The sequence below is a fragment of the Chiroxiphia lanceolata genome, chromosome 4 (assembly GCF_009829145.1).
Source record: "Chiroxiphia lanceolata isolate bChiLan1 chromosome 4, bChiLan1.pri, whole genome shotgun sequence".
In the NCBI taxonomy this organism is placed as follows: Eukaryota; Metazoa; Chordata; class Aves; order Passeriformes; family Pipridae; genus Chiroxiphia; species Chiroxiphia lanceolata.
In genome coordinates, this window is record NC_045640.1 from 6,458,415 (window position 1) to 6,485,953 (window position 27,539).

General features: G+C 45.9%; 1 protein-coding gene across 5 annotated transcripts in view; it reads left to right on the top strand.

Annotated features, from left to right (window-relative positions):
- Positions 1-27,539, top strand: part of REEP1 (receptor accessory protein 1) — a 68,283-nt gene that overhangs the window by 13,529 nt on the left and 27,215 nt on the right. For 2 of the 5 annotated variants that reach the window (XM_032685757.1, XM_032685761.1), the window contains exons 2-6: positions 13,599-13,671; positions 16,529-16,605; positions 18,434-18,554; positions 20,120-20,233; positions 27,076-27,126. In XM_032685757.1, the coding sequence (XP_032541648.1) occupies positions 13,599-13,671; positions 16,529-16,605; positions 18,434-18,554; positions 20,120-20,233; positions 27,076-27,126 (436 nt within the window). Of the gene's footprint in view, positions 1-13,598; positions 13,672-16,528; positions 16,606-18,433; positions 18,555-20,119; positions 20,240-27,075; positions 27,127-27,539 lie in introns of all 5 variants that reach the window. The other 3 variants (XM_032685762.1, XM_032685760.1, XM_032685759.1) reach the window with 2 other exon arrangements.

Sequence of the window (27,539 nt, forward strand, 5' to 3'; positions counted from 1 at the left end):
AGAAGCTATGGTAAGATTGGAAAATAGCAGGCGTTGAAAAAGGAAATGAATGTTGGTCAAGAAATACAAAACCTGGAGATACTTAATGAGATAAAATTATTTGGGAGGAGCAGGGAAGGAATTGTCTTTTTGTAGCAGAATATATTCAGTTGTGGGATGAATCATTATGTAGGAAAGTTAAATAGATGTAAAGAGATTCCAAAGTTCAGAACAGAAGCCTTGCATTTTAAGAAACATCCCAGAGTGGCTAAGGAAATGTATCTAAATTCCAGTATTTCTGTCTTGAAATATACACTTGTACATATATCTTCTTTGTTGAGCAAAACCAAAGGTATTTTAGAATGCTCTGTACAAATTGCACGAGTTATATCTGTCACATGCACCTGCAAAGTGAATTGCAAGTCAGAAATGTTTTAACTTGGGCTGTGGTTCTGGGCAATATGCAAGTGTTACTCAGGGAATGGCATGAATTTTGGAGGCTGTGCAACTGCATCTCCTCCTGGCAGTATGTTGGTCCACCCACACTGTGTGCTGGTATGGTCTGAGCCAGAAACAGCAATATCCTTCCCAACCCCAGCAACTTAAAGGCACAAGAGATGCAGCTGTTGTGTGTCAGCGGTGCATGATGAATGTCCAGCCAGGGGAATGCTCAGCTGGGCCCATGAGGAACCAAAATGTACAATGGGGGATCTGAGAACTCAACTATTTCCCAAAGGCTTAGAGAGAAGTAATCAAGGATGGTACAACTTACGAGGTCCTGGTGTTTCTGTGCTTAGGGTCCTGCTATGCACTCAGTTATGGTCCTGAAAAACCTCTTCGAATTAGTAGGTCAGAGAAATTAAAGCGTCCTGAACCCTGGAGTGTGTATTTGTCCTGTTACTAACACAGATCAACCTTTTGAAAGTGCTGAATATAACACTTCTTATGAGCAATTTCATTTAATCTTTCTTCATTTAACCTGCAAATAGAATTCACCAACTTCTAAAGGATGAATTTAGGGGTTCTGATGGAGATTGTCATTTAAGAAAGCCCTTTAAATCAATTTTAGCTCGATCAAGGCTTTGCTGGACGTTGTAGCCTCGGATCCTTTTAAAAATGGTATAGCATGACTATTAGCCATGTATGGGTAATTTACTTTCCCTGTGAGGTTCCCAGCCCCAACAGAAGAAAGGAGGTGTCATTTTATCTCCAGATATGTACCGTGGGTTATGGTGTTTGGCATGGAAGTAACTAGTGGCTTTATGTAAGAAAAGATCGTGCAAGAGCGTTACCATAAAACCATTATATTAAACTGCACACTTAATGACACAAAGCCTTACCCTGTGAGTATGTGGCTGTAGAGATAAGGGAAATCCAGCTGTTCTTCTAGCTCCCCCACAATGGCTGAGCAAGAGACTCCAAGCAGTGTTTGTAAATATTCATTTCATCTCCTTACCCCTTGTTTTGAAGCTCTTTGCTAACAGCAACCCAGTCTATGTTAAGTCACAGAGTTAAACGAGGGTGGTGTTTCCCTTAGCAGCCAAGTTTGGTATTCCCCAGCTTATCTCCTTGGGGACAGCACCACTTGCAAAGGAAAGGGGGTGATGTGTCTGAGCAAGAAGGTTCTCCAAGCAGCAAGGAAGAGTCTCCTCATCATCTGGGGAGTGGGTCCCTTGTGCTTCTGTACTTCTCATGATATGCATGGTGCAGTGTTGTTGTTCTCCAGATCTTGACACAGAATTGGTTCAATAAGAGGGTTATCCAGCAGGTTGAGGAAAGTGATTGTTCCTTTCTACTTGGAAAGTGTGAGGGAGTGTCTGTCTGGAGCAGTGTGTCCCATTTGGGTTTCCCAAATGTATGAAGGTGGCACTGGCCAAGTGCAGTGAATCCTGTGGAAGAGAACTGGAGCACATGGTGCTCCAGGAGAGGTGAGTGGGATGTTTGTGCAGCCTGAACAAGAGATGGTGAAGGGGAAGTGTCATTGCTGCCTTCAAAAATGTGATGGGTTGGTACAGAGAAGACAGAGCCAGGCTTTTTGTGGAGGCAGACAGCAAAAAGGTGAGAGGCAATGGAAACAAGTTGCAGCAAAGGAAATTCCAGTAGCACACTAAGTGATACCTGTCATGTAGGTTTTGCTCTTTCTCTTCTCAGATGGGAGAGTGTGGGGAAGAAAGGTGTTTACAGTGGTTTGGTTTAGTGTTGATGGGCTTTTTAAATACCTCACCTGCTGCTTGATGATATGGGAGAAAATGGGCTCACAATTTATGTTTGGCAGGGGGTCAGTGCTGCTGCTTAGTTACCAGGTGAGTCTGTTCCTCCAGAGTCAACCCTGGAGGAAGTGCTCTTACTCTCTGTTGAGCACTATCGGTGAAGCTCCTTGAAAGTCCAGAAGCCACAGTGCTGGCTGTCCCCTGTGTTCTTCAGGAGAACTCCAGGAGGTTCAGTAGGTATTTTAACGTGGTGACCATCATGGGCGAGTATGTGAAGGAGCAAGATATGGAACAAGAGTAAGCAGGCTGCCACTCCTGGTCATGTTGGTGTGCTTTTCCTTTCGTGTGTGAGCCCTAGTCCACTGTCTGCCCATGCATCCCATAATGAGTCTCACAGCCCTGTAGGTACTAAGCACCCCCAGTCTGTGAAGTGCTCTGGAAAGCCTCTCCCATTAACCTGTCGTGATCGGTGTCACCCCCACAGGACCAATGCTGTCCTGGAACAGCCCTAAGAGGTGACTGGTCAGTGTATTGTTTAGGCTCCCCTACCTGCTGTTTTGTACCACTTATCCTAACACCATGGTTTAGGATTAGCCACTAAATGGTCATTTTTCTTCTAATTAATTTTAATTAGAGACAAATAATTTTACTGTAGTTGAAGCTGAATTCCGAGGTGTAGCCAGCAGCTCTGACTGATTATATATTAGTGATCCATGGCTTCAGTACAGAGGCTTGTTTCCCTCTGATTTTCTCTCCTTCATGTCTGGGTTAGACTGGGGGCTGGTCTGTATCAGTTTAGCTCCAGCTGGAGATCTCTCCCTCCGTGTTTATCTCAGTTGCACCATGCATTTCATTACAATGCTGTTATTAGCCATATAAAATGGAGGGATTAAAAAAGATGAATGAAATGAGAAAAGACTCTGGAGGAAAGAACTCTATTAAATTCACACTAGAAATCCTTGTCAAATGCATGTGGGAAAAGACTAGGAGCCTTTCTTTTTCAAGCTGTGTGACAGTGTCTCATTTTCCTTCCTTTAAAAAAAAAAAAAATTTAAAAATTATGCAAGTCCTAGTAAAAAAGCAGGTGCCCAGCCCCTCCCTGAAATGTTTACAGCACCCAGAAGAAATACCAATCTGTGTCTGTGGGCCAGAAAGAGAAGCGTGGTTTGCATGGCCCGTGAACTCCCGGCAATGTCACAGCTGTTATATTTAGCATGTGGCATTCTGACACCCCTGCTAACCACAGCATGAGGATGGGCTGAATATTCTGAAATTACCTGTAGAATCATCTTGCCCTAGTTTTTCTACACTCTCGCTTTAAAACTGGAGTTGAAAACTGGGCACAGCTCATGTTCCTGACATGGTCTTCCTGTGTAATTGTAATATGTCTCACTTTCTTGTAATTTAAAATACAAAACTCTGTGAAGTAGAAATAATCAGAAATCAGTAGTAGTGCCATCAGCTTTAGTATTAAAGACAATAATATTTTTACTTTGAAATGTGTTATCAAAATGAGAAGAAATGTTTTAAAGGTGGATGTGGGAGTTTGTTTGTTTGTTTACTTAACTAGGAGGTAGATATTAGCTCTGGAACATAGAGCTTACAACTGAGTTGGGTCCCACATGTTTCAGTGTGATTGGTCCGTCCAAATATTTGGTCTTCTGTTTTTTCTGGTTAATGTCCTGGAGTCCTCAGAGATATAAGCAAGTCAGTTCCTGATGGAAGGAGTTAGCTGTTTATTGTTAAGTTGCCAGCATCCACCATATCCACCATACTAGTGGAAGGTGTTTCTGCCCATGGCAGGGGGTTGGAACAAGATAATTGTTAAGGTCCCTTCCATTCTGTGACTCTATGGTATTTACAGAAATGCCCAGACAGTAAGATTTTCTCCTCAGGCTGTTTTGCACCAAGCTGGCCATGACTGTGCCTGATAGCTGTTCCTGTGCTGAACTGCTTTCCTTGGCTAGTGTAGAGATCTGCCTGGGGTTTCTGTCCTCCTCCAAGAGCTTGTGGAGATTCCCAAAGCCTACTGCTACTTGAAGCAGCCTTGGGACTACTAGATTTGTTTTAGAGGATCGAATCATTTGACATCCGTGGGAAGTCAACATTTTTCATGGCTTTAGCTGAATATTTGGGCCAAAGACGTCTTCTGGTTTGATTTTCAAATTACACTGGTGAGCTGAAATATTCCTTGCATTTAGTTGAGAACTTCTAGTAATGTTCTGTCCCGGGGAAGCTGAGGTAACAATACTCTAAGGAGGTTATGTTGCAATTGATTTGGATGGGTTATAGTTTAATTTAATTTTTTATTCCTGTTTTCTGTCCCATGAGTATACCACTGAAAGTCTAAACCTGTCTTTCAGTGAGGGGTTGACAAACAGGAGCTTTTGTGTTTCTCACCACTTCCTCAGACATCAAACCACTTATGGTTTGATGGTGGAAGTCTTCCATAACCTGAACTGAGTTTTCGGATACACAGAATGTAGTAGGTTTATGCTCTAAATTCGTATTTCTCTATGTGGTTACGCTTCCTAAAAGGTGATTCACATAGTATCAGTCAAAATAATTCCAGAATAATACTTGCAGCATGATGGGGTATTCTGTGAAAATAACTCAGAGCTTCTTTGTTGATATGCAGTCCGTGTTTCATACCTTTTTTAGCCTAGAAATTAGTTTTGTTAGGTTATAAGTTTCTTTCTGTTCCTTTTCATATCATAAGCCTACCATAAATCTGTAGGCTAACTCACAATGCAGATTTTAGACCATCTGTCATTTCTGGAATATAATGTCAGTGCTGCTAAAAAAGCTTTTTCCCACATAAACATCCCCCTCTCCAGAGTCAGGAAAAGCAGCCCTTCCCATCTAAAACATACCATTTAGTTTTCAAATTGCTATTTATTTGGCCTGGGAAAAGGCAGAGCTCTCGAAGCAGGAACCACAGGTCAGTACTGGATAGGGAAACCATCGGGGCTCACAGGTGCTGAGCCCTGGCTCTTTGGAGCAGCGAAGCTGGGTGCAGATCTGACCCGGTCACACAGCAGAGAGTGTTTTCTTCTCTAGAAGGCACGGATTTTACTGCCCTCGGTATCACACTTTGATGAATTATTTCTCCGTCCCCAGAAGGGCCTGTGCCAGCGCTGGGAGAAAGCTCAGAGCCGGGGGCTGCTTTCTCCTGCGGTGCTGCTGAGCTGGAGCACCCAGAGGGGAGGAGCAGCGACAGGGCAAATGCCTCCGGGGAGACCCACGAAACACTATCTCTTGCAGGCAGCTGCTCGGAGCCTCGGGCGTGTGCCAGGCACAGTGTTCCTGTCAAACACAGCTTCTCTCCATGGGGCCGGGCCCCACACCAGCCCTGCACACCCTGCACGCAGACCCGCTTTAAAAAACATTGCCTCGGTGACAGACACATTCCCCTCGTTCGTCAGCGCTCTGGGCCTGGCAGCCCCACTGAAGGCAGCGTGAAGTAGAACAGACCAGCTTAGTAAGCCTCTACCTGCGATGAATTTGCTTCCTAAAATAGCTGCAGAGCCGTGGGGTATTTTTATAGCAGCTACACAGGCCTTTTGTGTCCTGAAGGACTGCAAAGAAAACTTTGAAACTTTGGCTTGTGTGTAAACTGATGCAGTTCTGCCTGAATTTGAAGACAGCCTGGAACAGTAACCTTGGGGAGGGTTAAGTACCTGCCTAATCTTGACCGGGCTTTAAATATGATACTTAAGGGTGTCAGTGTAAACATAACGCTGTGAGACCTTTCATTGCTGGTAGTTTTAGTGGGAATGTCAGATTTTAATAGGCATCACATGCATTATCATAATAAGCCCAATATTTTACAAGGTCTCTCCCTCAGTGGTAGTGTTGTTTTAGCATTTCTGTCTTCTTCCTGTAACAAGAAGTGGGGGAAAAGGGAAAAGTGGGGACAAGTTTATCTTCTTTAGACCTATCTGAACATAGGATCTCAACGTGAGTAAACATAATAGTTCACAGAATCATTAAGATTGGAAGAAACCTTCAAGATCATCTAGTCCACCTGTCAACCCAGCACCACCATAATCACCTCTAAACCATATCCCCAAGTGCCACATCCAGACGCCTCTTGAAAACTTCCAGAGATGGTAACTCTGCCACCTCCCTGAGAAACTTACTCCAATGCCTGACCATTCTTTCAGTGAATTTTTTTTTCTAGTGTCCAATCTGAACCTCCCCTAGTGCAACTTAAGGCCATTTTCTGTCATCCTTTCACTTTGAGACATGGCAGAAGAGACCTTTCAGGTAGTTGAAGAGAGCAATGAGGTCTCCCCTGAGCCCTCTCTTCTCCAGACTGGACAACTCAAGTTCCCTCAGCTGTTCCTTATAGGACATGTATTCCAGGCTCTTCACCACCTTTGTTGTCCTTCCCTGGACATGCTTCAGCACCTAAATGTCCTTTTTTGAATTGAGGGTCCCAAAACTGAACACAGGATTCAAGGTGTGGCCTCACCAGTGCCGAGTTCAGGGGGACAATCACTGCTCTGGTCCTGCTGGCCACACTATTGCTGATATAGGCCAAGATGCCTTGGCCTTCTTGGCCACCTGGGCACACACTGGCTTCATGTTCAGCTGGCTCTCAACCAATACCCACAGGTCCCTTTATGCTGAGCAGCTTTCAAGACACTCTGCCCCCAGCCTGGAGCGCTGTATGGGGTTGTTGTGACCCAAGTGCAGCTGTGTGACAGCTCCAGGCTGGCCAAGGCCACTTCCTCCACCCGTCCCTGCTGCCACGTTGCTTCACCTGTTTGTGCCTGGCCATCTTCCAGCTCCCATGTGAGGAGTGCCCTGGATGGGGAAAACAAAAAAGGGCCATGTCAACTGGAGAGCAGTATGTGCTGCTTTGGGAAGATCAAGACTGCTTAAATTAGAAGCACCAAGGACAGCCCTTGACTTGCTATTTCTGCTGGAAGGACAGTCAGGGTCCCTGTGCCCTGCAGATACACCAGGAGGAGTGATTGGGTTTCCTCAGCCATTAGGTTACATTAACCAAGATGAAGTTTCAGTTTGCTCCTTAGTAGCCTGGCTGGGAAGTCAGAGGTGGATCTGGATGGAAAGCAGAGTGTCTTTGTGTTAGACATTGAGTTCTCCTTGGCCTGCCTTGGCACTGTGGGTGTACATGGTGCTTTGGAAGTGCTGATGAGGACAAGGACTGAGCAGGTCACCCACCAAGACGGTGCAGAGGAATGTTTCCTGAAGCAGAGGGGTGTGCGGGGTGACTGTTTAAGTGGAGCTTTACACCTTGTTGATACCTGTGGAGTCAGTGCACGACTGGCTGAGTGACGTGGGCACATCTGCTCAGTTGTATTGGGGGACTGAACCAGCCCCACAGGGATATTTGATTCAAGCTGCAAATGAGTGAGCCTGATCTGTCTCAGGGGTGTGAGGACCCAGTGCTTTTCCTTGGGGGATATTTTTGTCACTGGTATTTTCAGAGTGTATCGGATGTAGGTCTTGCATGGCCAGGTATCCACATCTCCTGGGGCCCAGAGTGGGGATGGTGTCAGCTGTCACCCTGAGGGAAGTTCCTGACTTCCCTGGAGCCACCTTTCTGTTGCAAAATGACCACAAAGAAACTGCAGGAGCCACCTCCCAGGGAATATCAGCCCAGAACCTCCTCTGCAGCTGGTGCTTCCTCCACCCCAGTCCTTTCTTGAATATCAGGCCTTTGACCTGTCCAGGGGCTCACATTAACGCTTTCCCTGGGCTTGTGCACTGCTTATTTTCACATCCCCAGCTGTTGGATTTAAACTGGGAACCTGTGGTGCAAAGACAGTGACGTTTATTTTTAGTCTATGGCACTGTGTGAATGTTAATTAGGACTGATAATAGGGAACACAAACCTATTGGCACCCTTCTTGGTGGCTTCAGCAAGTAATCCTGGTGTGGTGACAGCTTAGCTGCTGCTCCATGTGTAAGAAGCTCACCCTAGCCAGTGAACATATTGAGGAAATATCTCAGTGATTCCCAACTGTGTCCATCTCTGGGAGCAGAAGTTTGTCATCTTGGCTGCTGTGTGCCAATGAAATGGAAACATTAGTTATTTATGGGCAAAATAAGGGCTGTTCTATTTGTGTTGGGGTAGTAAAATGTTCTAAGTGTTTGGGCAGCCTGAACACCACTGGTGGCATGGTAACCAGAGGAGCAAAACTTGGGTGGCTTGGGATGTAGACGGCGCCGTGCTGGTATATTTGTAACAGGTTACAAATACACAAAGCCAGAAAATACCCCTGTGGTTAAAAATGCTCAAGGGAGTGGATGTGCAGGCGTTTCTGGAGGTAACCTGAGTCCTGGTAAGTACTCTTGAGAATCTCTGACAGTCTTTCCATTTATTTAAGTGGCTGCTTTATGGAATGATAGAGTTAATTTTGCAGGTAAATAACTTTTCCTTAGGGAAAGCAGTGTCACCAAATCATGAGAACTCATGGGGGCCCTCCCAGGCCAGGCTATGTGCTGGTCAGATCCCTGTGCCAGCAGATCTGGAGAAGGAATACAAGGATATAATAGCCAGGGCTGGCTGTGGCTGTACTGGTAAGTGGAGACAGAAGGAGCTTTGGTGCTGGTGCAGCTGCTTCCCTGGAATATGACAGGGTTTGCTAAAGAGGAGCCAACAGTTCAATTGCTTTACTATTCCCCTGATAATAAGGAAACCCCACAACATGGTAAGCTTCATCCTCTCCTGTCTTATTTAGTGGTAAACTTGAATAATGAAAACCAAAACCAAACCACAAATCCTACGTAATGTAATTATATAAACAAATACAGTTAGTGTGTTCCACAAATTATCTCCTGGGTTTCTCACCTTCTTTTGACTTCATTGTCTTGACTGAGTTGAGCATCCCCTTCCATTGCATTGGGAGAAGGAGAAAATAATTTCAGTTATTTGTTTATGTTGTAAAAAACAATTACAGCCCTACAAATACGAAGATCCCTCATATGGATCTTCCCCAGTGCTCTTCCAGACACTTTCCTTGCCCTTCTCCTTTCCCCTCCTGCCTCCACTGTGTCCCTTTTGACAAAGAATGACCAGAAGTGCATGTAACGATCCAGACTGGGGATTGCTGCTGCTGAGGTACCTAATAGGATTATAAGATTTTCAGCATTAATCCTTATCCTATTCTTTAGGCAGACTAACCTTTTCCTTAGATTTTTGCCTTCTGTTGCACAATTATTTGACTCTTCAGTAATTTCTTTACAGCTGCTGTTTTGTCCTTTTTCAAGGCAGTTGTAATTGGTGTAGACCTCCAGCATGGAGCAGTGTAAGGACGGTCAGGCTGCTGTAGTTATTTGTTTAGTGCAACAAGTGAGCTTTTCCTACCTCACTGATGGATGTCACCACTTCCTTTGCCTTTCCCTGTACCCTCAGGGTATGTGTTTGCTTTAGCCCAGGCTGTAGAACATGTTTCTGTAGCTTGAAATGTGGCAATTACTACCTCGAGCTCTGGGAGGTTTGGTGATCAGGATATCTGCTTCTGCACAGAGGGTAAGGGGGCCAAGGCTTTCCTGGGTACATGGCTCATTCAAAGGAGCTTTGAAAGATGGAAGTGGGTGGGGAGTGCATTGAACTCTGATTTCCTAAGGAAATGAGACTTAAGCAGTCTGTTTTTCCACTGCTGCTAGTTTTTTGGATCTGCAAAGTGATTGTGGCCAAAACAGATGGGTCAGAGAGGTCTCGAATATTAAGTTTCTACATTATTTCTAAGAATTAGCTGCTGGATAAGAGATTATCTCATAGCAGTGTCCACCAGGAGGTAAAAGCTGCAGTGTTGACTCCATGGGTAGGTCCCTCATTTGGCTGGCCAGGCAGACAGTCAGTGCAAGTAACACTGGAGTCACAGCATGTGTGGGTCCCAGGGCAGCTGGCAGCTGTGGGAGGGAACTGAGGGCCTGTGCTGCGATTTTGGGGATGTGTGAGGAAAGCTGGAGGTCCTGTGGTGTGGTTCAGAAAACACCAGGAGTGGTGTAGGAGATTATAGAGATGAGGAGGAACTAGGGAATGATATGGTTGGAATTTTTATGGCTGGGCCTCTCAAACTGTAGGCTGTCAGGATAACTGCCAGGGAACAGCTTGTTTTGGAGGTGATGGGCTGATTTGCAGTGGGGGGGAGAGGAGCACAGGAGCCTCCAGGGTGTGGGAGAAGACACACAAGGAACAGCAGAGGAAGAAGCTGGTGGCACTGCAATCATTAAAGGAGAGAAGGGACTGAGGTGGGATGTGACAAAAGGCCAAACCAACAGCATTTAGGAACAGGCACAGGAAGCAAAGTGAAGTTACTTCAGCTTGGTAGGCCAAAGGGGTGGGGGAGGAGGGAGCAGGGGAGAAGTTTAAACACTGGTTCATCCCAATGGGGTAGAGACCACACAAGGGAGGTAGAAAAGAGACTTGGAAAAGGAATGATTTCGTGGCCTGGGCAGAGGGACAAAAGATCAGCCTTGGGTTTGTGTATAGCGTGCAGGAGTGATTTGGCAACAGTCTGAGCACAGGGGTGAAGGAAGGCAGGAATCAACCATAACTTGAATTACACAGGAAGCTTGGATGAGGGGGAAGCGAGAAGCATTGTCTTCAGCAAGGGAGAGGAACTGAGAAAAGAGATAGAGGATTGATGTGTGTGTTTGAATTAAATCAATTGTACTCAACCCTGATCCAAAGCCAAGTGAAGACAGTAAGTTCGAGAGACTATTTGAAATATCTCTTTGTGCAAGTATTTGTCTTCAAAACCTTGAGTATGCTCTAGAGAAATGCCCCAGACATCTTTCATCTTCCATTTGTAGGGTGTGCCCAGAGGTTAAGTGATCCCAAGCCACATAGTAAGCCACAGCAGTGACAAGACTGGCTTCCAACATTCCTTAAAACAGTTTTCAGTCTGGTAGACCATAGCAGTAATAAATGTCCATATATGCACACAACACACCACAAGGCAAATCAGTGAAACTCTCAATCTCCAGTTTAGGGAGAGCACATCACCTTCTTAACTGTCCCTTGCTCTGCATGTGCAAAATTATTGCACAGTTTCCTTCCCTCACAGCATTTTTTTCTCAGTTTTATTTTTTCCTCTATTTTTATTGTCTGCAGCTAATTCTTTTCTAGTGATGCTGTAAACTGTTTTTTTCTTCAGGATCCAGTGACTTTCTGTTGCCAGCACAAACTGAGGAAATGAATATCAATCATTCAGTGATTATTTGCAGGAAATAAAAGCGTGAGATAGCAGCCAGTCCAGGCCAAGAAGGAAGGACAGCATTGCGGTGCTCTTTATAAGGAGAGCCAAAAATATTATCCATGTGCTCAGCTGTTTTCTGAATATTGTGAAGCTTTCTTCCTTTTGTGAGCTCTACTTTCTCTGGATTAGGTCCCGCTATGATTGAACTTGGAGTATTTGTTATTAGCCTCAGTGAGAACGGCTTCAGGCCATTGTCTGTCTGTCTGTCTGTCCTTGCCTTAACCCCTGTTGCTGTTTGGTAAGATACTGCAAGGGACAAAAACACATTTGGTTTCCCAGATTCTCTCTGAGCATTTGTGTCCGATCCTTGCAGATAGCACAGCCCCTGTGGGTGGAATAGGTTCAGAGCTGGCTGTTTGCTGCAAAGCTTTTTGAAGCCGGTGTGAAGCCTCTGTAAAATATCGGATCCCCTCACTCAGTAGCTGCTTTTCTGAAGTCTTCATTGTGCTCCAGGTTCTGCTAAGCTATGCTACGGTGAGCATGATGAATAGCAGGCAAATTGCCTTCGGTCACTGCTTTGGAAATCAAGATGTGTGTTGGCTCACCCCATTCTTTCATAAATACCTTCTTGAGCTACGGGAAGTACCGTGGAACACCATATCCCAGAGTGTTAATTTTTAATGTGTTATGCACGTAATGGACTTGACTGTAATTGTGAGTCCCACGGCACACAGTCACTGCTGGCAGGAGGGAAAGGATGACTGCAGGTCTGTGTGGCTCCACAATTAGGGACTGAGACATTGATCATTTTCATTCCCAGCAGCAGTGGAAACAGTTGTACGAATTTAAAGCAAAAGCTTTAGTGGAAAAATGGGTCATCATGGCTGGGCTTCGCGAACGAAGATTTGGGAAGGCTTTATCCACATTTGTTACAGGCACGTTGGTGACTTATGAGGCCAATACGTGACAGACATATCCGGTTGCAAAAGGCACAACAGAAAGACTCCTTAGATGAAGTATTCAGCAAGACACGGTTCTTCCTGCGTTGCCTTTTCTCCTCGAGAGAGATCCTGCGTGTGTTCTCAAAGGCTTCCGCTGCGTTATAGATGCTGTGTCTCCAAGCCTCCCGATTGGAGGCCAGAGTGGACCAATTATGGTGATCAATATGGCCAAGGCTGAGATGTTGTTTCAGGGAGTCCTTGTATCTTTTCTTCGGGGCTCCTCTCTTGCGGCAGCCAGTGGCAAGTTCACCATAGAGGGAAAAATGGGTACCTGCAAGCCAATAAACGTCCCCCTGCAATCTATTAAATTTAGACTTTGCAGTATCATCCTCCTGCACTGAATAAAATCAACTGAAACCTGGGCAGGGCAAAGTGGTTTTGACAAGCCTATGCTTATGTCCGGAATAATCCAAGTGAATAAGCATGTAGGCAGTGATGCAGAGAGGAGTTAGTATAAAAAATTCTCAACCTTTTTTTCTCAGTAGTGCTATTTTTAACATACAGATCCTTATTTCTTTCTTACATGAAATCTTGAAGCTGACAGCATCCCTTTCAGACTTGCAAATGAAAGGAAACTGTCTGAAAGAACAGCAGAGCAGGGATTTTTAGGCCTGATTCTGTTGGTATATCTTGGTTGGCAGATTCTTCCTCCTTTGATGAGCCCAAATTGACTTTAGTGAACAGTGCAGGATTCTTCCCTTTATCAGGTTTAATGTAGGATAAGGCCTCAGCATTCAAACCCTTGTGCCAGGAGAACTTGGATCCTTCTTTATTGTCTGCCAGCATTTCATAGTATTGAACAGAGGTGGAAGGGATTTTAGACAAATGATTCTCATTTTGCCCTGTCTCTGAAAGCAATATTCTTACATTCCTGGTGTCACAGTAGGTTGCTTTGAAATCAGATTTTTAATTTCCTTTTTAAAGTGTGGTGGCCTTGGTTTGGTTGTTTTGTTTTGTGTGTAACTCATAGGGCATGACCTGTGGAGACCATTCTGAAAGGAAATTCATCCTGAATCCCTGCTCTTCATTCATGTCACTGGCAATAGTTTCTCTGAATTCAGTGATGCAAAATCGCTCCTGTACTGTACTTAGTGCACTCAAGCTTAAATCAAATCCTAACACTTTTTACTAGTGCAAAAAACACATTTAAAACACAGGGGGAAAAAATAGTTCTCTGTGACAGGAAATCAATTTAATCCATTTATTGTTTATTTGTTTTTTTCCAGGCTTATATTTGGCACACTTTACCCCGCATATTATTCTTACAAAGCCGTGAAATCAAAGGACATCAAAGAATATGTGAGTAATGAGGTTTGTGGCTGTGCTGTGGGTTTGTTTTCTAAGATTGCTCCTCACCACATTGTGAAGGTGTTGCCTGTGTTCTGGGAAATCTCATAAACCAGTACAAGGGGCAGACTGGCCTGAAGGTGAACTGGCTGATTGCTGGGCACAGATCTCAAATAAGGAGCCTTAGGTTTGTGCTTCTGGCTCCTCTGCTGAGTGGATGTGCTCCCTGACAAGTGTGTGCTGTTCCTCTGGTGGTGCAAGCTGAGCTATATACAGCCGACTTAAAAGGCATTTGGCATCTAGAGCTTTGTGTGCTCTCCTTTGTTTCTGAAGAGCAGCATAAATCAAAGCCTTTTCAAAAAGCCTTGAAGCTTTAACTGCTCATTCAAAACAAGGATCAGAGGAGGCAACTCGAAGCACATAGGACTGAATCCTCAGACAGAAACATCCTGCCTTGCAGAGCGACCTATTTACAGGCAGGTCTGGCAGCTGGGTGTGCTCTCTTGTCCTTTTGCTGAGAAATCTTCCCTGGGCCCTGGTTTCTAAAGGCACATTGGGGCCATCAGGGAAAGTGATGTGTGGGAGAATCAAAAGCACTTGCATGCTGTTGGGGTCCTGTAGGATTTGTAGTGCCCTTCACAACCTGAGCTCTGTTGACTTCACTGAACCCAGCTCAGCCTCCAGATCTTGACTCTTCAATCCTCTCAAGATCCCAGAGATGACAAGCCCATTTTCTCCTCTCGTTAACAGCATAGATGGCTATCCCATTAAGTCCTTAGTGCAGGCTCAAGCTGGGACTCATTGTGGCTGCTGAGATTTTTTTTTTTATCATTCTCCTCCTTCAGAAAATGATTTTGGATAATTTGAGGGTCATAAGTGTTACAGAGCATAGCAGATACTTCAGGCAAAATATCCCTGCAGCCCTTGCACAGCTATGCTTCTCAGGGTCTGTACACTCTTTGCTTGAAAACGCTGGAGACGTGCATGAACATCCCCAAGTAGTGTCTGCTACTGGTACTTAATGTTTCCATAGTCCCTTTCCAGAAAGTATTTTGCTGAAGGGTCCAATTCCTGTTGGAAATTCAGTTGCGAAAGAGGAACTCACATCAGATGCATGAGGTCATGACCCAAGTGTGAGAACAGCTGATCTAAGACCTGGTCTGCACTTAACAATCGATTTTAGTTCAAGACACCAGTTGTGGCAGTATGTCCATTAGGGTTCAGTTAAAAAAAATAATAAATGAAGTAGTAATTTACAGTGACAGAACCTTCATTTATTAGTCAAAACTTATATCACTTTAGGATATTTTGTTTTCTGCTGGTAATAGTCATTTTGATAAATGTCGTTCTAGGCTGATCCAAGGCCATCCACAGCAGGTCTTGGTTTATGTTTTAAAGTTTTGCTTGCAGTAATGTCTGAGAGAGCCGTGCTGGCATTGAGGCTCTGAGGAGTTGCAGTTATGTAAAAAGCCTGGCAGAAGCTGCCCTGGGAAGACAGTGCTCTCAGGCATTTGACAATGCCATTATTGCTGTAACACTAAATATAAATATACATTTAAATATAAATCCCAGGAGAGCAGTTATGTAGCTGAGTGACTGGTGCTCAGGGAATAATTCCAGTATCTACAGGGAGATGGAGAGAGACTACAGGTACTGTCCCCACTGTACTGGGGAGAAGATGGAGAAGCTGTTTCTGAGCTGGTGAGATCCAGATTTGTTGACACCTCCATCCTCCCTTCCCCAGAGCAACATCTGGTGTAGGTATCCTGCTTGTACTGCCTTCTTTCCAGCCTTCCCTTGCTCTATTGCAATTATCTCAGCCCTAGATAACACAGTCCAGTTCTTTAATTCATGGATTTTCATGGTTTTTGCTTCCTTAAGCTTTCCAACATTCCAGCAAAGCTGCTTGGGGAACTCTATTTTCAAATATACCTAATTAAAAGACAATTTTCACTTAAATTAACAATCTTTGTCATACTATCTCTTTCCAATCTGAAGAAGAACCAAAACTGCATACATCAGAATAGTTGAGCTGTGCTTCTGAATGCCATTTAGTGCTCAGAGACAAAAATCCCCAGATTCCTGAATTCCTCGAGATACTACAGTTCACCTGACCAGGTCATGGTTCCCAGAGAGTCCCTCTGTTGTTGTCACCCCAAAGGACACCATCCATGCATCAACCCCACAGTGGAGTTTCCCTAGCTGAACACAGAGACAGCACAGCACATGCTTGCACTGCCAGTGTGAGGTGAAACACTCTCACCTAAGCCCCAGGTAAGGGATTTGAGCTAATGCCCTTGCCCTTATCCTTGCCCTGTGCTCAGGGTGTGGATGGGAGCAGGCACAGCCACTCAAGTGCTGCACACTGGTTTAGGAATTGTAGTGAGTCGATTTTCTCCTGAGCCCTGGATCATGGGATAGGCACTCACCTCTTTACCTCTTCCGGGCTATAGATATTATGTAAGTAATTACATTTTATCTTAATTGTACTTTGGCCAACACCCTAATATTAACATTTGCCATTAAGATGAGCCAAGTGAGACTTTTAATGCCCTGTGATAGGGCTGTGGTGCTCTTCTGGTCAGTGGAGCTTCTGTAAGGACAGAGTCAGGCTGCTCTTCTTCTCCTCAGACCAGTCCTAAAAGCCACAGTCACTTTCCCAAGGGCTGTGGAAATCTGATGTGGGTTATGTGCTGAAGTGAAGGACACTCTGGCACCTTCAAGTCCACAATGATTGCTAAATACATGAGGGAAAGGGAGGGGGGGTGGGTAAGAATTTCTGTGAGAGTTATTTTGTGCACTTGTGCCTCTAAGAGATAGTTTGAGGCCTTTGGGGGAAAATGAACCAGCTCCTGTTTTTGTTTCCCAGGTCAAATGGATGATGTACTGGATCATATTCGCGCTCTTCACGACAGCAGAGACCTTCACGGATATCTTTCTTTGCTGGTGAGCACCAAAGGGGGGAGGATCTTTAGCATGAGAGAGAAAGAAAATGGAAATGCTTATAAGGGGGGAAAAAAGGGACACCAAGGGGCACTGACTCCTGAACACAGGGTTAGCAGCTTCAGGTGTATAGAGGTGTTCTGTCTGGAGGAGCCACACTTCCTTTCCCAGTGCTGTCAGAGGAAAAACAAGAAAGAAGTGGAAGTGCTCAGTGATATCTCATTAGTGAGAAATCATTATGAGGAGTCTCAGTCCCTTCCTGTCAGAGAAAGGCACAGCTGATTGCCCCGTTGGATGCTTGCAGAGGTCATCACATAAACAACAGTGGCTTCAGTTACAGGCATAGTTCTGGACTTGCCTGGCTGTATCCTACAGTAAATACACAGGCTATGGGGGTCAAGCACAAACAGCCCTGCAACACAGGATTTTTTATGTTGCTGTGTGGGTGTTGTTCCTGGGATGTTTTGCTGTTCCTGGCTAGGCTGGGTTTATGGTTTGATGGAGGGCAGTTAACAGTCCATACTAATGTGGGCTTTCTGGTGCCAGTGAAAGGATTCCTGGTTATCTGTCAAGATGAGAGCACATAGATGCCCAGTTATCAGATTCAGTTCCTTAAATTTGGATGCTCAAGTTTGGAAGTGTTTGTTGCTTGCTTGCTCTTTTTAGCAAGGCCTTTCTAGTGGAAACCAGTGAGATCAATTAGACTTCAGGATAAAAATTTAACTGCAGAGCACGGCTCCTCACTTACAGGCTGTTCCTGCATGCCTCCAGTGAGTCTTCCAGACAAAGAGAATCAGGGGTACTTGGCAACATGTCAGATCTGTTGAAGAGGAGATAAAAGACATTACTGTCTATCTAATTTGCATGCAGATCTACCTCCCCTGTGTTCATCTGGAACTATGGTTTTTGGAGGATGTATTATGTGGGTCTCTCAGGAGTTGTGACAGAGGGCTTGTCCAGCCTGTGAAATCAAGTGTGCTGTAGAGATCCTCAGTGAGGTGGAAGGCCAACCTGGCACATCCATGCTCAGAGTGGAGCATCACAGAGGCCCATTGGATCAGACCTGGCTGGCTCAGTGACAGTGCTGTGTAGCACAGCAGGAGCCTGTCTGGGTCCAGCTGGGCTGGGCCACTGCCATCACAGGTCTCTGTGCTGCTCTTGCTGGTCCCTGCCTACAAAGGGTAACAATTGTTCATCACACTGCTGGCAGCAACCTGCCTGCCCACATGAGGATGCTACTGGCTGGCCACTCTTGAGCTCTGGGCTTTGTCCTCCAGGAAAGAGTATGGATAGTTTAATCTCAGGGTGTCCCTGACTTGTTGTGACAGCTAAAACATGACCTGTTGTTAGTTGGTGTCCTCTGTATTTTGCAGTACTACCTAAAAGTCGGTGTGGATCTGCACAACAAAAGTTCTTGTAGTTCAGTTTCAGTCAGAAAAGTGTTATCTTAAAAGGAGAAAGGCAGAGAGGTGAAATGTGCCTAAATATATCAATGAAATATTGATTTGCTGGTTTGGTCTTTGCTCCCTCACAATGACTGGGGATACTATGAAGGCAACACCAGTGCTTTTTGCATGTAGAAAGCTTCTCTTATCACACCTAGAGTCTCTTCCAGACCATTAAATAATGATCCTGATAACCAAGTAAAGATTCACCCACATGCTTAGTTGAGATGTGTGCAAAGGTGAGTGAATGTGTTCTGGTCTTTGGAGTCTTTGGTAAGCAAAAGCTGCCCTGAGCTAGACTGGCCAGTCCTTTCCTATGCTGAGCATCTCTAATTAAGGGCAGTGGTTAAATTGGGAGTGGACAGTAACAGCTCTTTTTCTTCCAGGTTTCCATTCTACTATGAACTCAAAATAGCTTTTGTAGCTTGGCTGCTGTCTCCGTACACAAAAGGCTCCAGCCTCCTCTACAGGAAATTTGTCCATCCAACGCTGTCTTCAAAAGAAAAGGTAATCACAGGTGCCTTGGTCCTCTCTGGGTGGAGCAGAACTACAGTGTGTTTACTCCAGTCTCTGTATCACTCATTTTCCTGGAAGACTGAGAGTTGCCGATTCTCTTCCTTCATCATTTGATCACCTCCTTTTGATTGGTGCTTTTGTTTTTCGTGGTTGTTGTGTTTTTAAATCCTGGCATCAGTTCAGTGCACTCACATGTATTAACTCATCTTTGTGCACTTGAAGTTGGGAGGGAGGGGGATAAAAATACCTCCTGAGCTGCTTTGCATGTACTGGCTGAATATAGCTGGAGAACTATGTTGTGGCTGGATATGACAAATAGAGAAACAGGGTCTGGCAGCCAGGACTCCTCTACTTTGTTCCCACCTCTGCCTAAAACATTGTGCAGCAATGAGACAAACAGCCCAGGCAGTCTGAAATGGGCTTAGCAAACACATGCCTGGCTGGGAGACATAATATGGTGAAGTAAGGCATGTAGTATGTTGAGGTCCTGGGTTAAAAAATGTCTTCCTCAAATTAATGATGCTAATTATGGGAGGGGGACGTTACAGCTTGGATAATTTGCCTGCCTAGGAGATTCCTGTGGCTGTGAATGGGGCATTGTCAGGCAGATCCATTTGGCTCATGTGAATACATGGGCCAAGTATAGCTATTGGTCACATATCAACATGCAAATTATTGAGTTTCCGACATTGGCAGCTTTGGAAATGAAAGCTTTGTTTAGGCACAGGCAATGCATGAACAGTTGTATCTTGGTATCCAAGAAGAACAGTGGGGGTCAGTCCCCTGTCTCTCTGCTTCCTGTGAACTTCTGCTTACTCTTCTCACAAGTAGTCTCATGCATTTTGGGTTGCCACCTCTTAGCTACTGGGAATAGGAAGAGTAGAGAGACTCCTGACAGCCCCCAGTCCCCACTAACCCAGCAATCCAGCAGCTGAGTACTGAAGTTGTTGTCATTGTTATCATCCTCGAGGGAGGGAGGGAGAGGGAAGGAACTTCTATGACCGTTTCACTGTATAATGAGCAGCATCAAAGTCCAGAAGCTCTGGGCCTACCAGTTCCATGGGCATCTGAAAGTGAGCATTACAGTGATTGCAGAGATGTCTTGGATACTTCTGAGACTACCAGTCCTGGACACAGGGCGATAGAGCTTCAGCTGCCCGGAGCCATCATATGATTATTTTTAACTATGGGGCAATCCAATTTGTCCCATAGTTTTCAAGTAGCTCATGGTCCATGCTGCCCAGGTGGATCTCTTGCTTCTAGGACTTGATAGTGGTGGTTGCACTGTGCAAGTTTATTACAATTTTGGGTCCCAAATTTCCATTCACAGAACAAAGAGTTCCCAAAGCCTGCAGTGGGAGTTACTGTTCCCCTGCAAACTTTCCTCTTTGCAAACACTGACTGTGAACTTCTCTCCAGCCATGGTGGAGGAGATGGAGGGTATCTACCTCCGTAAAAGATGACCTGGCTCTGCCAAGAGCATGAGGCTGGGAGCATAGTCTGAACTTGCCCTTCTTGTGCTTATTTTTTGTTTGTTTTGCTGTCTGCTGTGACAGGAGATCGATGACTGCCTCATCCAGGCAAAGGACCGGAGCTACGATGCCCTTGTGCACTTCGGGAAGCGGGGGCTGAACGTCGCGGCCACGGCAGCCGTCATGGCAGCTTCAAAGGTAAAGGTGCGGGCCAGGATGGTGACTCCTTAACATCTCATCTGCATCCACTGCCCACAGCAGCCACAGTGTAGAGGGGGAGAGGTGGTGGGCGTAGGGATCCTCCCACTGGTTTTGTATAGTGACCTATAATTTGTGTGTAATTCTGAAGTTCGTGAAGGCTGAAAGTTCACCTGCAAGGCTTACACACGCAGCATACCTGGTGTATAATTGTCTGCAGACATGTTTGTGTAAGAGTGAATGGGAAGTGGCATTAGTTGCTTTTGGGGAGCGGGTAGATATTGTGTGAGTGCTGTCATCCGAAGGGCTGTATCCTGTACTCTGTTCCTGGCTTAGAGCCAAACCCAGAAAATAGCTGTCATCTCTTGCTTGTTTGCTTGTATAAGAGCTGCCAGGACTTGATAACTGCATTTTGTGGTCCTGCCCTCTGGCCATGGGCTGTCATGGCTTAGGGTCGATGTGCACAGTGACTATATCCTTGTTTTTGGGGGTGAGACTTGTATAAAAGACATGGCTACAAGGCCTGTTGCAAAAGGATAGTAGAAATGTGGGCAAGGTGGGTACGGGCATTAGGAACAATGTGAGAATGGGAGTTGGAGGAAATTATTTTGCTCTGCCAAGTGCTTTTCATATCACCTCAGGCACATCGTTTTAGTATGTCTTGGCCTTTCCTTCTGCAAAAATGCATAATACATCCTTAGGAGGCCAAATACCATGAAGTCTATAAAGCCTGTTCAATGCAAGGTATTATAGAAGTGGGGAGCCCAAGGGGTGTGCCACGTTCATGTGGGATCACAAGCCAAAACCAAAAATTACCTCCCTTTTCACTGCCAAGCATCGTGCAGACTGTGGTTGTCAGGCTTGGTACAGTTCTTCTCCTGAACTGTTGTTCTTCAGTGGGGAGGCTCTGCTGACCCAGGGGCTGCTAGATAACCCAAACCCGGACTGAAACCTGGGATAAACATGGAGCTAAGGCAGAGCTGTGTATTGTATGCCCAATAAACCACATTTGTGTGATGCCTCCATGGCACTTAACACTTTTGCTGCTGCCATGGAAGCCTGAAGAAGTCACACTATGGACATAAATAGGCTCTGGGAATGCCTGTTTTGCAGCACTGCCTTTGCTCTGAGCCCCTTCCTACAAGGAGCTGCAGAATCTCTGTGCTAGAGCTGTTTTTAGGACACAGCGAGAAACTATATGTGAATCCCAGTGGAATTCTGGCTCCTGTTTGGGTAGCTCTTGAATATGAGAAGCTCAACAGTAACCCAAACCCACAACACCAACCTGTTTCTCCAGCAGGACTGCAACAGTGTTTTCATCAGCTGTGGAACTGAAATGAACAATCAGCATCACAATTTTTCTTCCCACTGTTCTGCTTTTCTGGTGTTTTTCTTAAGAATCTCCCTGCCCTGAAATGTGGCTCCAGTGGCAAGGGGGAAAAGGGGGAAGAGTCTCCATGATATAAGGAAGCTGTTGTCTTGCATGAGTTGATGAAGCTCCCCATTCAGTGGTGGAAGAAAGCAACCCTGTGACTCGTGTGGTATTGTTATATTGCACATCTGCCAGCCCAACTGGAGAGAAAACTGTTAAGACACTGCAAACTGTAAATGGACCAGAAGAGTCTTTCCTGCACACTATTTTGGGGAGGGGAAAATGGCATGTTAATAAGACTGAGGGGTTGTTATTGAATAGATCGATTGACTTTTACACCAAAGCAAGGAGTGTTCATGTATTTCCTTCAGCCTTGACATTTAAATTACTCTTGAGTGTCTGAGGGAAAATAGGACTCCTGGCTTCCTTCACTGCTTCAGCTTGTGGCCTCCAACAAATTGCTGATTTCTGTGTGCCTCAGGGTGCAGACCCAACAGAGAGAGCCACTCTGACAGCTTTCCTCCTCCAAAATGGAGTAATGCTCCTGCTCCCAGTGTGAACCAGCACTTTGAACCTCCTCAGATTATCTCAAATATGTCTCAAGTGCCTGAGCCAGCATAAGGGAAGGGATGGAGCTGCATTGTGAGGAGTATGGCCACAGGAAAGGAAAGCAAGATCATCCCTTCCTGGCCATGGGAAGCAAACGGATTAACTGTGCTGCTCGTGGAACTACATCCTTGATACATTTACACTCTTCACAGTGTGATGGTCAGGAATGGTTAAAGCAACTTCTGTCCCTTGCCCTTCTCAGATGGTATGTGCTGTCTTTCTGGCAGGGAGAACTAACTGGTGTGAGTTACAGCCTGATGTGTTGCAGTACAGAAGTACTGAGCTGGGGTTCCTCAGGTATTCAGGATGTGATTGGGCAGGTGTGGACATGTCTCCACGCAGCTGTCCCTGCTGCTGTGGAGGGAGCTGTTTCCCAGAGAGGAGTGATACAACAGGCATGGGTGGGAACAGTTTCTGTTGCCCTGGTTTTCAGCTGCTGTCAAATATATGTCAACGCCCTTACTTGCTCACTTGAGGAGATGTAGCAGAGCCAGATCGTCCTGCTGTGAGAGAAGTTTAAGTGACTAATTATCTGGAAAACACTTTGAGCAGGCAGATGCCAGACCAGACTGAAGTGCTGTCCTTAGGGGGAAGTTTCCATGGAGGGAGGAAATAAAATACTATTTCTGAGGCTTATCGTGACTTTCCCAGTGCCAAGGTTTAAGGGTATGCACCTACTCTGTGGTGAGTGCTGAGTGTAGATGGGAAATTGAGTCCTTCATTTGGGTTCAGCTTTTGAAGGATTGTGTTAAAACTGGAACCTCTAGAGATGACCATCTATTCAGAAGCACTGAGCTCCTGCAGCTCCCATGGAAAACGTGGCTTTTACCAGCAAGTGAATGTGAGGATTATTTCCTGCTTCACTTGGATTAATGGATGAGGAAAAGATGCTTTTATGTTCAGAAATGGACTCAGACTTTGCAAATCAGCATCTTCTAGTGGCAAAACACAGTGAGCTTCTGGGCTGAAAGGGTACTCTGTACAGACCTGTTTTCAGTAAATTAGCTTAAATCTAAAGGCTCTTGTGCCTGGACATGAGTTTCCCACTGTGCATAGCCTGTCCTCTCCTTTCTGTCTAAGCTGTGGTAACTGATCTTCTTGTGCTCCCGCAGGATCCATCATAATCTTTTGTCTTTCATGATAAGATCTTTGGGCAAGGCCCATCTCTTCATTCTTTTTATCTGTTATATTTTTTTAATCCATTCTGTTTATCTATCATTTTTATTCATGCAGCACAATGCGTCTGGCTCTCTGATTACCACTTGTGTGTGACATGCTGCTACTTAGATATTTACTGCAGGCTGAAGTGCTGCAAGCTGTGCACAGCCACACCTTCCCTATCTCCGATCCCCTGGCCCTTTCCCTTTTCTATCTTAAATAGCCTATGGTTTTAGTTAGCCAACTGCAGGTTTGTCCTTCCCCCTCCCCCCCTCTCCCTTTCCCAGCTCTGTTTTGTTTTGAAGCCACAGTTGTGCTAATGCTGGCACAAACCTCTGCCAGTTCGTTTTACAGGCTGAGGAGCTGCCAGTGTCCCAAGCACCCCGAGCCTGCCCAGCTGGCTCACTTGGGGGCTTTCTCTCTCTCCAGAGAGTCTATTTTTGATGCTCACTAAGCAGACAGAGCAGTGGATATCTGGTCTTATTACCCGTGCTAGGGGCTCAGCAGAGATCTTTTCCCTGCCCCCAGCAGCTCACGTCCCCACCAAGGAGCATAATCTCATTTGGGACTCTAATCCTGTCCTCATCGCCTGGTGATTCTATCATATGTGGTGACTTCAAGTGGGTCAGTCCTAAGTGGTGGGATTAGATGACCAAGCAGTAAATCCTGCTGCTCTTTTTTGTGTTTTCAGTTATTTCCAGCTAGTTCAGCCATTCCCACTCCCAAAGGGCCCTGGGCACTGGCTGCCACCATCTTTCCAGCTCACCTCTGGGGAGGAGAGAAGCAGGAAAGGATCCTGCTTTTGGACCACAGTGGAAAGGGAGCAGCAGCAAGCTGTTACAGCCCAAGCAGTGGGGTAGCTACAAGGCCCTGGCCAGGCAGTGGATCCATCACATGGATCCTGGGCATAAGTGGGGTTTTCATTGGCACCAGTCAGGTTTCAGTGTAAGCAGCTGGGACGCGTCCGCAGCGAGGAGAGGTGCCGATGCCTTGGTGGGAGCACCAGCCTTCTCCAACACACTTGTATGTACTCCCTTGCAGCCACCATGCTCCCAGCACTTCCTTGTCCTCCACCTGTCACCCTGAGCCTCCTACAACCTGCTGCCTTGCCCTGTCCCCAGTCCCCAATTCTTCTATCCCTGCTTGCCTTCCCTGCCCAACCCTGACATTGCCTCCTCTGCCTCTACAACCCATCCATCACCAGTTTTACACCCTCCCCCAGCTCTCTGACCCTCTCTTTCAAGCTCCTGGGATTCCAAGATCCTGTTTGAATGTATCCTTATTCCCCACCCTGAACAAACCAATTCTGCCAGTCAGGCCAGTGTGTTTCCCCACCCTGATTCCAACCACTTAACCATCCCCAAATCGCAACCCCAACTCTGCTTTTCAAAGGAGGTCCGCAAAAAACATCCCACTGCCAACAGATCAGTGTAACCCAGGGGTTTCTGGCTATGTTCCTTCCTCTACCTTTCTCCTGCCCTTCTGTGGGCAGGGCAGGGACTGGTGCAGAGCAGCTGGTGCTGTGGCCCGTTGCGTGCGCCCTGTGCGCAGGGGAGCGGGACACAGCGTGGCGCTGGCAGTGGGTGCAGTGCCTTGGCAGGAGAAGATAAATGAGGTGGAGGGAGCAGACACGCATGACTGGTGTCAGTGAAAAGCCCATTTGTGCCTAATAAGTCTGAGAAACAGTCCAGGAGCCTTTCATGCGTGGGGAAATATGGCTTGCGGTGCTGCCGGAGCCAGCAGTCACTCTGGGTATCGTTAAAAGGAGCAGGCACGCGGACAGGCGGGAGGGGTTCCCTGAGTGCATCCTCCTCCTTGGCTAATGCTCCGGAGTGCAGCCTCAGCACTTCACAAACCACCTGTCTGGGCTGGCATGTCACTCCTGTTTCCACTTTTGGGCCTGGAGGGGTTGCAGCTCCACTGCTTTAGGGGCCCAAGAAATTTATCATGAAGTTTCCCAGTGTATTTGCTGAGTTATTTTAAACCAGGGCACTGTAAGGGAAATGCTGGTGATGATTTAAGTTTTTTCCTCTGTGGACAAACAGCATCTTTTAATTAACTTCTAGTATCTGGTTGGTGTAGCCAGTGAAACTGCCTGAAAGTTAGTATTTAGATCCCTAATTTTCCATGGGAATTGAGGCTTTTTTACTGTGGGAGTTTGGAGCAAAAACTTGGGTGGGAGACACAGGCTGGCTTTTGTGGCGTGGCAGTGGAGAACTGCACTTCTACTTGAATTGGGAAAGAGGGAGGCAGGGGATGGGGAGCATCCTTTCCTTTAAGACGCTGGATAAAGCCTCTTTGTAATGATTAGATCCAACTGCTTAGAGGGAGAGTGTTCCTGTGCTTACTGAACACATGGGAGCACAGTTCTGACCAGTATACTTAGTACTGTGCCTGTGATGGTCACGCCATGTGCCCCAGTCAGTAACATGGCCAAGAGCTGCACAAGTCAGGAGTGATTTAGAGTTCACAGTTTGAGAAGCCTTTGGGGACACATTAGTGTTATCTCAGAGGGGCTGAGCTATGTTGCTTTTGAAAGCAGCTTCCTTTAAAGGATTTCCATTTGGGATCCAAAATCAAAGATCTCATGGCTGAGCTATGTTGCACCATTAAAGAGGAACTACAAATGGCTTTCTTGAAACGTATGGTAGTGTGCCACTGATCACAGTATTTAGTGAAGTATTCTTGTCAGGGTGTGATGTATCTTTCATTCCGAAGTCTTTAAGAATCTGTTTTTCACAGACCTATAAAATCCCAGTGCTGTTGGAGCTACAAACCAGGTAGCTGTTTCCAGTTTCCCTTTCTTTTTGGCTCCTTGGTTGGTGTCTCAGAGAAGCAGACAGCAGTCAGTGAATGCACAGGACAGCAGAACCAAACAATAAATTTGTACAGAGAGACCAGGCTGGGAGAAACAATAACAAACAGTTCCCAGGAGAGGAAATGAACCGCACAAACAAAAAGGGTGGATGAAAATAAGTTTCCACCATGAACATTAACGTCAGCTGGTTTCCCTTTGAGTCTCTAATACTGTCTGACATCTCCAAACCAGGTAGTTGTTCCAGACTAGGCACAGCACGCAAGCCCTGGCCATAAATAAGGATGTTGCTTGTAGGATATTTGTGTTCATATGGTGGCAGAAGCAGTTTCCTTCTTCACTCAGGCCTTGTGCTGATGGTTTTGCTCGGGGCCTGCCTGCAGCCAGACACGATAAAGCTTCTGTGTGCAAACTTCTGCTCACTGCCATGAGTAATTCCCCAGTGTTACCCTACTGCGGGGGAGACCTGTCAGTCACCAGGACTAAAATGACTGCCATGTATCCCTCAGCTAATCCTTGTCTAAATTAGTCATTAGGCCAGACACTTAAGGGTTTCTCCAGTGGGAAGCATCAGTCAAGCACAAGGAGTGGAGTGGCAGCCCATTGTGTTTATAATCCACTTTAAACACACTTAGTGGGTAACACCTTGTCAGCTGGGGTTAGGGAGTGGTTTCTCCATCTCTGTGGGAAAGCTGAGGAAGGGAGAACCTGTGTTTAGAGGTGTAGTCCACAGGTGGGTGTCTCTGCTTTTTATGTGTATGTGAGTCCCTGCACATGGTGCCCAGTGTCATGCTCATGTCTCACCTTAATTACTTATGCTTCAAATAGACCTTATTCTCAAAGCTTTTATGTGTGTTGCCACAATGGCTCTCTTTTTTCCCTTGCTAGGTCTCTCAGCTACTTCATTTACCCTTCTATTTGGACCAGAAAAAAGGGCAGGTAATCTGCTGAGTGCTTGCACTAAACCCTAACTAATGTCTGCTCCCCATTAGACTAGTTTGAACTGTTTTCAGCTGAGGTTGGTCTGAGGCCATGTGCTGTCTCCTCCCTTCCAGTGGGTAGATCCTGCCTGCTGAGCTTTAAAAGCCTGTCCTTGATCTTATCAGCAAAATGCCTTCTAAGTCCTCTGCTGGCAATCAGAGAGAGTCCAGCAGCCAGGCAGGGAAAACACATCTAACTCAGGTGGTTGCTGCTGCTGCATTGGCCAAGCTGCTGTGTTTACTGTTGTGTTCTCACTAATGGATGAAGGGAGCCTGTCTCCCACTGCTCTGATCCATATGAAGATGGTTGGGGTTGCAGTGGAACTTGTGAGGCCAGGATCTCTTATAGGTCTGGTTGGGGCAGTCCTACTG